The 15,328-nt window shown below is 40.2% G+C and overlaps 1 protein-coding gene across 2 annotated transcripts in view; it reads left to right on the top strand.

Annotated features, from left to right (window-relative positions):
* The window catches only part of LOC136748257 (talin-2), a 130,130-nt gene that overhangs the window by 95,543 nt on the left and 19,259 nt on the right, over nucleotides 1-15,328 (top strand). For both annotated transcript variants that reach the window (XM_066701857.1, XM_066701856.1), the window contains exons 24-44: nucleotides 336-449; nucleotides 734-868; nucleotides 1,313-1,441; nucleotides 1,893-1,995; nucleotides 3,362-3,570; nucleotides 4,883-5,002; nucleotides 5,273-5,470; nucleotides 6,128-6,267; nucleotides 6,795-6,888; nucleotides 7,791-7,880; nucleotides 8,000-8,122; nucleotides 8,878-9,021; nucleotides 9,560-9,721; nucleotides 10,323-10,463; nucleotides 10,801-10,982; nucleotides 12,081-12,213; nucleotides 12,480-12,581; nucleotides 12,884-13,054; nucleotides 13,489-13,635; nucleotides 14,749-14,850; nucleotides 14,986-15,105. In XM_066701857.1, the coding sequence (XP_066557954.1) occupies nucleotides 336-449; nucleotides 734-868; nucleotides 1,313-1,441; nucleotides 1,893-1,995; nucleotides 3,362-3,570; nucleotides 4,883-5,002; nucleotides 5,273-5,470; nucleotides 6,128-6,267; nucleotides 6,795-6,888; nucleotides 7,791-7,880; nucleotides 8,000-8,122; nucleotides 8,878-9,021; nucleotides 9,560-9,721; nucleotides 10,323-10,463; nucleotides 10,801-10,982; nucleotides 12,081-12,213; nucleotides 12,480-12,581; nucleotides 12,884-13,054; nucleotides 13,489-13,635; nucleotides 14,749-14,850; nucleotides 14,986-15,105 (2,859 nt within the window). The remainder of the gene's footprint in view (nucleotides 1-335; nucleotides 450-733; nucleotides 869-1,312; nucleotides 1,442-1,892; nucleotides 1,996-3,361; nucleotides 3,571-4,882; nucleotides 5,003-5,272; nucleotides 5,471-6,127; nucleotides 6,268-6,794; nucleotides 6,889-7,790; nucleotides 7,881-7,999; nucleotides 8,123-8,877; nucleotides 9,022-9,559; nucleotides 9,722-10,322; nucleotides 10,464-10,800; nucleotides 10,983-12,080; nucleotides 12,214-12,479; nucleotides 12,582-12,883; nucleotides 13,055-13,488; nucleotides 13,636-14,748; nucleotides 14,851-14,985; nucleotides 15,106-15,328) is intronic.

Genomic DNA, 15,328 nt, shown 5'->3' with positions numbered 1-15,328 from the left:
AACTAATGAACATGGGAAGGCAGTTTTATACATTTGCTAGATTTTAAAATTAAGTATTCAGAACCATGTCATTTCAGTTTTCAACATTTTCCATGCAAATTACTTTATAACACCCTAACAGACATGGCTTCCAAACCAGCTGTGCCAATGACGTGCCATGAAGTGTCATCAAATTCAGAGCTTAGTCATTTTTACTCCGATAAATATAGAAAGCCCATGCAACTTCTGTTTTTTTTGTTTTGTTTTTTTTACAAATTATCAATGAGTATGTGTGTGAGAGAACAATAATTCAGAGTTACCGTAAAGCCCACCAGCTGTGTTTTGTGACTTTGCAGGCTGTTGCGGACCACATTCCACAGCTGGTCCAGGGAGTGAGAGGGAGCCAGGCCCAGGCAGAGGACCTCACTTCCCAGCTCGCTCTCATTATTGCCAGCCAAAACTTTTTACAGGTATTGGCCCCACTGTGGTGGAGCTCACAGCACGGCTCAGACCATCTGTATTCAAAAGTATGGTGCTCATAGCGTGATGCATAAAAATATCCCTGCCTCCCTATATAAATCTCTGATTGCTGCTCTTTGTCTCTGTAATTGCACTCTGGAGCTAAAATACACACAGATGTATTATATGTATTTATGCTTGCAAATATCTTCTCTGTGAAAAGCAGATTTAAACTCAACACAGCTATGGAAATATGTTTGCAATTGGTTTTATTTTGTTTCCGCTCTCCTTAAAGCCGGGGAGTAGAATGGTGACAACCGCAAAATCTGCAGTCCCGACTGTAACTGACCAGGCAGCAGCCATGCAATTGGGACAGTGCGCCAAAAACCTGGCCACCAGCCTGGCTGAACTGAGGACGGCCGCACAGAAGGTACTGGAGCTGAGCTTGCAGACTGGGGGCAGTGTAGAGACTGACCACAAGTAGTCTGGTTGCTTTAACATGCCGTTTATGTGGTTTGCCTTATTTAAAAAAAAAGTGCACAGAAGCAAACTAATCTGAAAAGTAGATTTCCCACAAATGCCTGGTTGTATTGTTGTTTTTTCTTCACTCCCTAGTGTTTATCAGATTATTTACTGAGAGATTACAGGCAGGATGTCAACAGAGTGGCTGTCAGGATAGAAAAGGATTTAAATTAAATCTTACAAGCTTTGCATCATTTCTAGGAAAAATTAATACCAGACAGAATCAACAAACACATTTTTCAAATAATTTGTTCTCACTGATTGTATGATGCACCTGTTCTCCTAGGCTTATAAAGCTTAAAGAACAAGAATGAAGATAAAGTTTTTGTTTGTTTTTGTATTCGTCTTGTAGGCCCATGAGGCCTGTGGACCTATGGAAATCGACTCAGCTCTCACTGCGGTCCAGACACTGAAGAATGAACTTCAAGATGCCAAGATGGCTGCCATGGACGGACAGCTTAAACCTCTCCCAGGAGAATCGGTTAGTGTCTTTATTATTATTATTATTATTATTATTATTTTTTTTTTTTATATAATTGTTGTTGTTGGCAGCCATACCTGATGCTTCAGTCATGTTATCTTACAATTACGGTTACTGTTTGGATTACATGCATCACAAAACACTTAACCCACTATCCGATTCATTGAGGTAGGTGGTTATTCATCTTAACAAGAAATACATTATAGTAATGCCTATATTATATATTATGCTAACTTCAACTTTAATGCCGATATAGGTCTGCTGATCTCATGTTGAGTTTAATCTTTTTGTGCCTTAAGGTGGAAACCCCAAGGTGACTGAAAAGAAACTGAACCTGAATGTTCACAATGCCTGTTTTAACGTCTCAGTGCATTATTCTAAAAGCCTGAAATATGAAGAATGTCATGGAGAGGTTTTCGTCTGGTGAGAGAGGTCTGTGTGTGTTTTACAGCTGGAGAAGTGTGCCCAGGATCTGGGGAGCACATCCAAAGCGGTCGGCTCATCAATGGCCCAGCTACTGACTTGTGCTGCACAAGGCAACGAGCACTATACAGGTACTGTACTGTGTGCTGCATAACACTCCCTGTGTTACACCCACCCCTTTAGAGTGAGGAATTATTTATTTTTGGTTTTGGAATTGCATCTACTGGTGTGCGACTTTTTAGCAAGATGTGGTAGACATGAGCAATAGTGTTTACAAAGCATGATGCCCACTCACAATGTGTCGACACCAACTTTCATTATTTTTAGGTACGTTTCCTCCTGCAGCTTGCCTGTTTTTGGAAAAAACTTTCAATGTACAAAATAAAAAAAAAAAAAAATGATGACTGAATCTCATTATTCTCTCCTAAACATTTTTCTCGTTGAGCTATGTAAAAGCCAGGAATGCTGACAGCCTGTTTGAAGTAAATTAACCGGTTTAATAGAAGGAGGATGTTGGAACAGGTTCCATGCCTGTATTCTGTGGCCTTACATTACAGCTGTTTGGTGCAGAAGGTGAATATTACCCACTCTTAATTAGGCTAAGCTGCTAAATAGGGAGAAAGCACACATTTAATATAAGGCAGTGTTGCCATGACAATTGACTTATCATTCAGACATCACAAATACTTCCTGCTTTGGCTGGAGCCATGTCATTATGGATGTTAAATGAAACCTCAGTATGATCGTCTAACAGTCTGCAATTTTTGTCAATAACGTCATTATAATAATAAAATTAAAAAAAAGTATAAGTTTCACTGAACAAATCCCCACCAATACAATGTTCCCTGTATCTGGCAGTACAGACTTGCACTAAAGCCTAAGGTACTATTTTTCCATCTCATTAATCCCAGCTTTTTATATTGTATAGAAAGGTCACATCCCCAGTGGGGCCTCATTTTACTATCAGACTCACTCCTCGGAAAAAAGCTGCTCTTTAATTCTTTTTTTTACCTTGATATTCTGCTTACAAAGGCATCAAACGGCGTAGCAAAACAGTATTGTCATTTTAGACAGGTTTCCTTTCTTTCCGCCCATCCCTCAACCCATCAGGAACAAAAGCCTTTCTTTTATTCTAAGTCAATACGGCTTCTTTTTAAATATCACTCATTAACACGCATGTCCATTTCGCCTGGCTCACCTGGCTCTCCTCCCTAATTATTGATATGGACCTCTGTTATTATAAAAGTCAACATTAGTGAATTCTCCCTTGATCTATTCAGGGTTGGAGATGATATGCAAAACTGAAATCCTCTTTATGAATTATTTTTCTTCTCCATTTTTCTTTATACCTTTTGAATTCAGAATCTGAGGACTTGTCTTACTTGGCATGTAGGAAAAACCCTCGCTTTTCAGTAAATGTATTTAATGATGATGAAAAGTTCTGTTTTTCTGTTTCATCTTCAGTTTTTTTTTATCACGTTTTAAATGCCTGTGCAGGTGTTGCGGCCAGAGAGACCGCCCAGGCCCTCAAGACACTAGCCCAGGCGGCCCGTGGTGTAGCAGCCTCCAACACAGACCCCCAGTCAGCAGCTGCCATGTTGGATTCAGCCAGGGATGTGATGGAGGGCTCTGCCATGCTGATACATGAGGCCAAGCAGGCCCTGGTCTCCCCTGGTGACGCAGAGAGCCAGCAAAGACTGGCACAGGTAAGGAAAACTGACCAGAGAAATGTCCTTCCCCACAAACACACTTCTTTGTGGTCCACTGTTAAATGCCTCCCTCGTGTTATAGTTATTTTTCTCATTTTGCTCATACGGTTCCAGTTCCTGTATCCTCAAAGGTTCTCTGACATTTTTCAGGGTTTCATTAATGCAGCATCAAAGTTCCTGTTTCGTTGCAGGCCTTTAGGGAAATAAACATATTGGGTGGCATATGTTTGTAACAGAAGTGTAAATTACGAGCATCAGTTGCTTGAATCTGCTTTTGTTAATTTGCATTTTAAACTTTAATTTTGCTCTAAGATGTATTCTTATAATTCAGTTTGGAGACCATGACCCACTTGTGGCCATTTTGTTGCTGATTCATTAGTAGAATTTATCCCTATCCTGTTAATTAGATTTGGATTGTATTGCTCAGTTATTCATGAGTGTTTATATAAGCCATATACAAATTATTTACTTTCATATGTAGCATTGAAATATAGCACTCCCATTGTTATTTTAGTTTCTTCTCATTTTATTATATTTTTTTAAGTCAGGTTTACAAGTCATATCAAATTGATTCAACGGAAGAAAATAAATTCAACCCAGTCTGGTCTCTTTGATTTGTGGATTCAAAACAAAAATAAGCAAATCTACCATGTACATAACCAATGATATGTAAAATGTAATACAATGCTATGCCTTTCCTGATGTTTTCTAAAATTAGATGCTTTGAAATGTCTCTTAGGTTTTATATAAGACTGTAATGGAATCAATTGAGAATTGTTGTATATCATAGCTTTATATTTCTGTTTGATTACATTATTTGTTTCCCCTAATACCACTACCTAAATAATTACTGGGATATAAAATAATCCACAGATTATTACATTCGAAATGTAAAATCCAAATAATTAAGAATGGACGAGAACCTGCATACTTTTGAATAGATATTGGATCACTCCCACCCTACAACTTGAGATTGACTGATAACCAGCAGGAGCATAATTCCAGGTGGTGCTATACTATATCATCACTTGATGCTATCTAGTGTGCAGTGTACAAAAAATAAAAATACTGCCCTTGGAGTCCCTGCTTCAAGACCAAACTTGTACAAAACATTGTATATTATGGAAATGCCTTCTTGATGAAAGACTGTAATATCTGACTATTGGAAGTTATGTTTGTGATTGAATTCCCAAACTTGACTTTCAAACATTCATTTTATGCAGTCGTGAATAAGGAAACACCGCAAGGGTGACACGCGTGTGCTGTTGAAGAGCTGTGAAGATTGATGTTCACTTCTTTTGACTTGCAGGTGGCGAAGGCAGTGTCCCACTCCCTGAACAATTGTGTGAACTGTCTGCCCGGCCAGAAGGATGTAGACATGGCGCTGAAGAGCATTGGAGAAGCCAGCAAGAAACTCCTGGTGGATTCTGTGAGTTGGGCAACTGCAGCCACAACCTAGTTCTGATATATGTTCCTTTGTGGCATAAATGAAAGAAATCGGTTCCCAGAAATTATTAAACCTATAACAAAATGTATGATTCACAAAAAGTTCAAATTCAAAATTATCCTTTTTTTTTTTTCTTAAACCCTGCACTGTTATGCCTCCTCTGTTTTGAAAAACAAATTGTCTCATTTTGGTTTTGACAGTTGCTCAGACCAATATGAAGACTGTATGCTTTCTGTCTCCCTTATCCTTTAGCTTCCTCCAAGCACCAAGTCCTTCCAGGAAGCCCAGAGTGAGCTGAACCAGGCTGCAGCAGACCTCAACCACTCGGCTGGGGAGGTGGTCCACGCGTCGCGGGGCACGAGCAGCCAGCTGGCTGTCGCTTCTGGAAAGTTCAGCGAGGACTTTGATGAGTTCCTGGATGCTGGGATTGAAATGGCTGGCCAGACACAGGTAATCCAATGGCCAGTTACAGATGTTTGTTCAATAAAAAATATACATATTTAATCTGTATGTAAATCAGTACAATAAGTAGACCACACGAGTGAATTTTAATTCATCCAATATTCACTGTATTTTCCGATGTGACTGTTGATTACACATTTTTAACACCGATTCAGACACAATTGGTTCTACATACCTTCAAAGGGATTTATTTCTCGTGTTCTGATGTATAATGAGTATTGTGAAGGGATGGGATTTTGTGGTACGAGAGTCGCAACCAAAGTTGCTGCAGGTGATGGCAGGGATGGTGAAGGAAACAATGGATTGGCACAGAATAACAGAAGAGGGGGAATCAGTTGCACATCTGGCCAGCTCAGATGAATGGGACGACTGTGCTATGGCTGAAGACAGATCCTCCTTCATAAAAGGACTGATTTGTCAACAAAACTATTCTAGATAAAAAATGCTGTTTTGTAGCGTGTGACTTGTTTTGACGGAGCTCTAAACCACGTGCTTGCTTAAAATTAAGTGAAGGGGCTGGTGTCACCATTGTAGGAGCAGGTTGGAAGGAAAATGCTAGTGTTCCCGTATCAATGTCCATTCTGCATCAAGTCGTAGGAATAAATGTATTGTTTCAATTCATATTGTTGGGTTTGGTCATCTTAGTGCAAGCAGGACCAGATCCAGGTCATTGGCAATCTCAAGAACATTTCCATGGCTTCCAGCAAGCTGCTTTTGGCTGCCAAGTCCCTCTCGGTGGATCCCGGAGCGCCCAATGCCAAGAATCTCTTGGCAGCTGCGGCAAGGTAAGAATCCTAAATAATTCATGTTAATGCTTCACCTTTTTGTATGCTTCTGGAAACCGTTTACACTTTTCAGCATGCATACAAATCTTTTTAATGGATAGATGCATGTTACAAAGTGTGTGTAGAGAAATTGTGGATTAATTCTTGATTATTGCATTGTTACACCTTTCCAGACAATATCATTAAACCTTTTGTTATGATTTAACTCTTGGTTATATTACATACTAGAATTTGTGACCTTGTTTTAAGCCTCCGCATTTAACTGTTAACAACATGGATGCATTGTAATCCCATTAGACATAAAGGTGCCACACTTGTTTACTGCATCGTACAGAAAGGTGGTTGTTCAATATGTGTGCACATTGAAGCTGATGGTTTGCTCTGGAGACAAAAGGGGAGACTTAAGTGCTGGTTGAAGTTTATTCACACAAACTGAGTGGAACATTGCCTTACACGTCTTGCCCGTGTTGCGTTGGAGAAGCAGCCCTGAAGTCTCTTTCAGTCCTATTATTGCCCTTGTTTTTCAGAGCGGTGACGGAGAGCATTAACCAGTTAATCACCCTGTGTACCCAGCAGGCACCTGGGCAGAAGGAGTGTGATAATGCTCTGCGAGAACTGGAGGTACTGTATGTCTTTTAGTTATGGTCTATACTTGTCGATCTGTCTACACATTTGGCCTTTCCAGTTTAATCAAAGATCTGTGAATTCAATTTTCAGACATATTTACAGATCACATGGGTGGTATGTAAATAGTTCTGTAAACTGGTCCAGATTTGTGTATACATCAGTGTCAGGCCAATATCTAGAACTAAACATTATTCGTACTTGCATAACCAATATTACATTATTCCAAAAACAGCTGCCCCAATATTCTAATGACCTTCTTGCATATAGTTTGTTTTTTAAGCTGATTGCCTTACTGATAGTGCCATGGCAACCTAGTTAGTTATGTGACTACAATCTAATTTGTTTGAACAGTGTTCTGTACATAATGTGTCAGACCCTGTACTCACTGATCACCTCCCTACTCCCTGGTGTTCAGTAACACTTCCTAAAAGATCATCACCTGACTGCATGGTTTACAGTAAATGGTCCGTTAGCTGTTTTTCCATCATCAAGCATGCCCCTAACCCTGAAGAGAGTTGCCAGATGTGGCAGAAATATGGAATGTACTTTAAAAAGGCAACATTTGTAGACCACTCTCTATATTGAAGTTCTTGGCCAAATACAGTAAATCTCATATGCACCCACAGCAGAGTTCATGATTGTAGCTTCAGCTGGGTTCTTTTAATGAAAATATTTTGCATCCTTGGTAACAATGAAGGGTGCTGCAGTTTTTCTGAAACAGTCATTGTTTCAAATCAAATTTGGAAATAAAACGAGGAATGTGGCACTGCTTGAATAATTGCTGACTGTACACAAGCGCTGTTGTGAATTTTAGTATCAACGTAAAACGTTTCCCCTCTCTCGCATTATTCAGTAGCAGTGTGTGATTTCTGCACTTTACCTCATCTCCTGTGTAGGCGGTGAAGGGAATGCTGGATAATCCTAACGAGCCAGTCAGTGATCTCTCCTACTTCGACTGCATCGAAAGTGTGATGGAGAATTCCAAGGTAATGACATGCAAAGAAAATATCATGGACATGGGATGGGATTCCACCCCCCCCCCTTGATGTTATACATTATAATTTACACTGTAGATTCCTGGGCCTTATTTTTTCCCTTTGCACAGGTCCTGGGAGAGTCCATGGCAGGAATTTCTCAGAACTGTAAGACTGGCGACTTGCCAGCCTTTGGAGATTGCGTCAGTGTTGCTTCCAAAGCTCTCTGTGGGCTGACAGAAGCAGCCGGACAGGTGAGGCTGGGCTCATTTTGGAAGGGATGAGCTCTTCAAATGCAATCCCAGATCTGCATTTATTTTTTGTACGTTTAATTTACTTTAGTGTACTGCTCCCTAGTTTGGAAGTTGCTATTCTTAATTAACTCTGCCCACTTTTACAACCCGTTTACCAACACAAACTGCAGATAATATACTCATGCTCTGTCATGAGAACAGACAGATATTCAGATAACACTGCAATCTCAAAGGCACCTAACCAGCAACTGGGGTTTCTCTTTTACCACAATCTGCCTATTCTAACCCAGAACTTTCAAATCCAACTGTGTGAATGGTCAAAGCCTGGATTTAAATCAAGATCACTAGACTATAGGGCCCAACATGTACTAAGGGTAGTGGCCTTTATGGGCTTATGTTACTAGACATTGCCTTTGTTCTTATCATTTGAATCAGTCCCTGTCATGTCATGTAGTTGTATAAAACAATTTGTGTAACTTTTCTAATATATTCCTATATGATTACCTATCTGACTTAATCCATGTGCGAAATGATCAGGCACATGTATTGATGAGCTGATGTGTTGATTTATCTTTCTTATACTGCGCACAAAATCAGTTGTGTGTCAGACGAGGCTCTGCCAATGTGTGGGAAAGAGCATATGGTTGTTTATACAGTAGTTTATACAGTGGTTTATACTGCCCAAGATACCAATGGCATTGTTAAAATAATATGTTGCAGGACAAATTTTAATCTGTCTCCTTTGCTTCTTTCAGGCTTCATATCTGGTTGGTGTGTCTGATCCCAACAGTCAGGCAGGTCACCAAGGCCTAGTGGACCCTATCCAGTTTGCGCGTGCCAATCAAGCCATTCAGATGGCCTGTCAGAATCTGGTGGATCCTGCAAGCAGCCCCTCCCAGGTCAGTATGTTACTTATTCATGTGGCTGCACATTAATGCAAAGGGAACTAGACTCACTGATACCATTGCATTGCACCTCACCAAGAAGTTCCTTGTAGCTTCAAAACACTAGATTGGTCCAAGAAACTACAGCATCTGGCAGAATCCTACTGCAAATGGCTGAACACAGGGAATCTAATACCAAAGACAGTGCAAGGTGTAGTTTGGTTAACCACAGCAATCTGTATATACTGCAGTCCTATACTTTCTCTGAACAGCAAACATGCAAAAGAATGAAGAGTTGAATTAACTAAAGGTTGTTTTATTCTTTACTGGAATGTTTAAGAGATGCAGTGCTAGTTTTATGTATAATGGTCAGAAAAAAAAATGTAAATAGCTGTAGCTATTTGTTTCTCCTTTTTCATTCTTTGGGGATAGTAGGTGTCCTCTAAATCAATTGACCTATAACCTACCAAATTCAGATTTCTATCTGAGTGCAAGTAATGTATTGTGAGACAATGTGGTTAATTGCATTTCAATGTGTTTATTACCTTGGCAGGTGTTGTCTGCAGCCACAATTGTAGCAAAGCACACTTCTGCTTTGTGCAATGCTTGTCGCCTTGCCTCATCAAAAACCGCCAATCCTGTAGCCAAAAGACATTTTGTACAGTCTGCTAAGGAGGTTGCAAACAGCACTGCCAACCTCGTAAAAACAATCAAGGTAATTAGTCCTTCATGAAAGTCTGATTTTATTTTTGTGCAAGGGAATCTGCTTTTTTTTCTGTACAGAACAGTCTGAATTGTTTCATAATTTTGTCTGCAAACCATGGTGTTTATAAAATGAACACACCAGTGACATTATACCACTTACAACATCCATGTTTTGATTTGTTGGTGCTTAGCAGTCTTTAAAATATTCATATGGATCCATGATGCACCATTTCCCACGCTATCCCAACTAACCTTCTTTAGATCCGTGTCTAATCTAGTTTGATTTAAAAGTTGTATAGCTGACCTGAAAACTGCTTGAGTCGGTCATTCTTCAGATCTCTTGTTAATAAGGTGGGCTTTGGGTATCTGCTCAGTCTGAATTGTAAATCAAGAAACCAGATTAGTCTCTCCCTGAGCATTTTGCACTGGGATGGATGGCCAAAATGTATAAATACTGTTTCCAACAGGTAATTTTATTTACTTATTTGGAAAGCAGTTATATACTTCAACTGTACTATATTTTATATTAAATTCACATCTTCATGTCTGTTCTCTTTTCTGGGAGGCAAATGAAAACAGAAGTGGTGTGTCATGGGTTTTGGTTTCTTTAGGCTCTGGATGGGGATTTCTCAGAAGAGAACCGCGACAAGTGTCGAGTTGCCACTGCTCCCCTGATCGAAGCTGTGGAAAACCTGACAGCATTTGCTTCCAATCCGGAGTTCGCGAGTATTCCTGCACAGATCAGTAATGAGGTACTTTTATCCAGCAGGGAAGTGTTCAGAAATTATGACATTCTCAATATTGTATCCAGGTCTCCATAGAAGAAGGTAAGTCTACAGTGACTACAATTAACAAGGACTCATAGTTTTCAGTTTCCTTTTGTATTTTACTGGTGAAGGGACTTTTTATCACAGTTTAAAAAAAAATCATTAATCGCTTTTTTTGCATGTTTTTGTTTTTATTATGGAAGTGCATAAAACAATGCAACGATTCAATGGGCCACTACTTACTACTTGAATCATCTGCAGTGTTTTCAACATTTCAATTCAAGGCAAAGGAATTCTAGCCTGTTTTTCACTCTGCCTACAGGGGTCTGCAGCCCAGGAGCCGATCCTGCAGTCTGCCAGAGCCATGCTAGACAGCTCGGGAAACCTCATCATGACTGCGCGCTCCCTGGTCATCAACCCAAAGGACCCCCCAACCTGGTCTATACTGGCAGGCCACTCTCGCACCGTGTCAGACTCCATCAAGAGCCTCATCACATCCATCAGGTCAGTGTGCTGAAGCTATTGTGTTAACACTGATTACGCTGCTGCAAGCCATAAGGTGTAATACTTTTTTGTAAGGTGATTATTTTTTCTACTCATAAATGTAAATGCTATGAAGTACAGGTCTGTAGTGTGCTTTGTAGTGCGTGGGTCAAAGTTTTGATTTAATCCAGCCCTATAACTGATCACTTGGCTGTATTTGTTGGCTTCTATGTTGAACAAGTGGGACTCTGTGGAACAACCTGAGAATCGTAAGGAAGTGACAGTGTCCACACTGTTTGTGAGTGGAATGGAACAGTCCTGTGGGTGGCTGTCTATTGTTCTCAAAGCAGAGGAGCTAGCCACTAAATGATGTCATTGAATTATCCGCTTCTCTTTGTACATGCTGAACCCCACCGCTTTAAGTATGCTTAATTGAAATAATGTATTGGTATGCATACCTGCGCTTTGAGTGTCTCTAACCTTGTCATGTTGAAGCTGAAAAGTGGTGATGTTATCAGCAGCTTTAGTGGTTAGTATAATGTCTGCATTTTCTATGCCTGTTCTATACCACAAAATATGTTGCCTCAGTAGAAACTCTGACTTGCCATATTGGCTCTGTATGAATGGGGCCTCAGAGTATCATCACAACATCGATAAACATCCCACCTGGCCCGAATCCAGGGACATTGTTCTCACTGGCAATCTGAGATGGATTTATGCTTTGCTTCCAGATGTTTAAAAGACACAGGTGATCAGCTCCACGCTGTTGTCTTTTATATATGGATGTAATATCGGACACGTTCTGTACAAGCTGTCTTTTACTAGTGTCTTATTGAGCTATTACAGATGAACCCCTCCTCTCCCAAACTTCAAAAACCTTTAAAGCAACTGCAGAACGTGGACCGGACTGCCCATCTGCAAACCTGTTTTCCACCCAGACAACTCTCATGTGTTTCCCACTTTTGCTCAACTATATTTTAATTTTCAATGAAAAAAGAGGTGAAAGGAGTTTCAACAAAGACGTGATGGATTGGAATTAATGTCAGTGTCTATACAGTGTTTGAATACCACCAGTACACACCATGCATCGTCCTGTCATCATCTCACATCTTCTCTCAGGGACAAAGCTCCAGGGCAAAGAGAATGCGACTACTCAATCGACAACATAAACAAGTGCATCCGCGACATCGAGCAGGCTTCCCTTGCGGCCGTCAGCCAGAACCTCCAGACGAGGGATGACATCTCCCTGGAGGTAAGTGCACCTTCACAACCCCCCTGTCTACTGTTACTTTACCATTCCTGTTGGTAGTTTGTTCTGTTTATGACTTACACTTGGTGAATTTGCTTAGTCTATTTTTAACCATGACATTTTGAATATTGCAGTCTCTTGTGTAAATGAAGAACACTGATTATACATGTAATTTGCTGCCCCTACCTAAAAATGATTAATACTTCAATACCCAATATCTATACTCTATTGCCTTTACCGTAAGTCTGAACAATATACCTTCCCATAAGGCTTTGCAAGATCAACTGACATCAGCAGTGCAGGAGATTGGGCATCTCATTGACCCCATATCTACAGCAGCCAGAGGAGAAGCTGCCCAGCTAGGACACAAGGTACCGTTCAACCGCACAAGAACAAATGACATGCTGTTTGTATAACTTACACATGCTCTGTGATCTAATGGAAACTTATGGAATATATTAACTTTTTAAAGACCCATGAATATTCAGTTTGCTAATATCCAAAAGTGTTTTTGTAGCCGTGTGAATGCAAGAAAAACATTATAATATAAAAGCCTAAGCCATATAAGCTCAGTTTTCCCATTGTGTTACTGTGTGAATTTTCATTGTGTGTATTCAATGTAGATGATGTATACTGCAGATTTGAGAAGTGTACATGTGACTGTGTTTCCCAGGTCACTCAGCTGGCTAGCTATTTTGAGCCACTCATTCTGGCATCTGTGGGTGTTGCATCAAAGCTCCTGGATCACCAGCAGCAGATGACTGTGCTGGACCAGACCAAAACCCTGGCTGAGTCCGCCCTGCAGATGCTTTATGCAGCAAAAGAAGGAGGGGGAAACCCAAAGGTACTGTGCCATTTGGGCATGCAATAAAAGAGTAATACCACTTGCACTGAGTGTCTGAGCCAACAGGGTAATGGCACTAAAGCAGAACGATTCCCTGATGGGTACGGATGTTCTAGGTCAGGGATGTTCAAATTCCAGACTTTCAAATCCATCTGCTTGTTCTATAACTGGATGAATTAATGGTTAATCAAAATAGGAAAAGTTAGCCAAAATCCTGCAGCCCAATGGAATGGATTGGAATTCCAGTATTTTCAATATCTGTTGTCTTAGTCTTTATACTTCTGTGCAGCTTTTCATATAAATTGTTCACACTCGATTCATGTGCATCGGTCTAGTCAAGGTGGAAATCTGACATTCTTTCTTATTAGCCAATAAGGTAACAATGTCTTGGGTCGCTTTGTGGTTCAGGGGCTGTATTTTGTGTTGTTGACTAGGCGGCCCACACTCACGATGCCATCGCTGAAGCTGCCCAGTTGATGAAGGAGGCAGTTGATGACATCATGGTCACCCTGAACGAAGCAGCCAGTGAAGTTGGAATGGTTGGCGGAATGGTGGACTCCATAGCTGAGGCCATGGGCAGAGTGAGTAAAGGTGGCAGGGTTAGTGGATTGTTTGATCGTGAGCAAATCAGAGGAAAATTAGCTTTTTGCTCTTTTATTGCTCTCAAAGATCACTCTCTGTACTAGGATTTCATGGTGCATGAGGCTAAATCACTTTCTTTGTTTAGGTTGACTTAATTTCCATATGCTGTATATCTGGCATCTTTTCCAAATATACCAGGTGTCACTGTTTCTGTTCAATCAAATTATAATTTTTACAAGGTTGGAAAATTTATCTTTTTGTTCAGAGTCTTGAATCTTGCATTTTAATATGCAGTGGTAGGTTTTGTTGCTTAGCAGGCAGATGCAAAACCATTAGAAATGACTCCTGAGTCCTAGTACTCTCAATTGTTTGTTAAAACGTGTCTGGAGCCATACATATCAGACTTTATTCCTCTGCATCAGGTCAAGATTATGAATTAAAGTGTGCAAAGCATAGTGCTTTGGGTTCTTAACTTCAACATAAACGCAATGTCAATTAAGATACTTTTGGGATCATATAGCCAATGTTGTGATATATATATATATATACATACACACACACACAGTATTTCTTAGTATTCACAGATTGTGAACTGGCTGACTCCCAAGCCAATATGTTACTTGAAATTTAGAACAGGAAACATTTCTTAATACCACATATTGAAAATATGATTTTATCAAATAGAGTACTTTCATATCATAGAACAGCGGTGTCCCTTGATTCTTCGAAATCCTGCATTAGCGACAAAAAAGTAGTTTGTATGCATCCAAAATAGTGCACGACTTTGTGTTTGGAAATACTTACAGATATGTCCTTCAATGTAAATCAACTTTAATTTAATGTTCTGATTTTATGTTGTAAAAAAAATGAATTTTGTATTTTAAATTTTTCAGCAATTACTGTATAAAATCAGCATATATGCCTTTAAGAACTTATAGTGAACTTAAATAGTAAACTATCCAAAATATAATTCAGCTACCAGAAATACGCCAACATAAATACTATCAGACACTCAGCTATTTAACTGTGACTTTGCATCTCCTCTGCCTGCCTTGGCAGCAGATAGCAGAGCTAGGGACAACATGTTCTTTATTGGTATTTGTTTTTCCTAGTTAGATGAAGGAACACCTCCAGAACCAGAAGGTTCGTTTGTGGATTATCAAACAACAATGGTGAAGTATTCCAAGGCCATTGCAGTTACTGCGCAGGAGATGGTAAGAAAGACAATTGTTATAATGTTAATGACCCTTGGATTTTGAAAAAATTCTGATTTAACTCCTGTGGGGAAAATATGTGGAATTCGAAAATAGAAGAACCGTTTTTCCAGTGAGAGTCTTGTTCTTTTCCAGATGACGAAGTCTGTGACCAGTCCAGAGGAGCTGGGGGGCCTGGCTTCTCAGGTGACCTGTGACTACGGACACTTGGCCCACCAGGGCCGCCTGGCTGCAGCCACTGCAGAACCTGAAGAGGTGAGGAGCCAGTTGTCATTCACAAAAATGGCACTGGATCTTGGCAGCATATCTGGTCATGACACCAGTCTGCAGACTGCGCTTCCAGAGGGTCCCTCTTTGTTTACCTGTGCACCTCAGGCAGTGCAGTGGTCTTTGTTCAGCTTTTCTGCTCAACTTTTTCTCTCATTCTCATGGAGACCTCTCATGTTTGATATCCAGTTCTCTGTCTGGTCAACATTCC

Source organism: Amia ocellicauda, chromosome 4 (genome assembly GCF_036373705.1).
Source record: "Amia ocellicauda isolate fAmiCal2 chromosome 4, fAmiCal2.hap1, whole genome shotgun sequence".
In the NCBI taxonomy this organism is placed as follows: Eukaryota; Metazoa; Chordata; class Actinopteri; order Amiiformes; family Amiidae; genus Amia; species Amia ocellicauda.
Note: the sequence above shows the minus strand (reverse complement) of the source record. Positions and strands in the feature narration are given on the sequence as shown.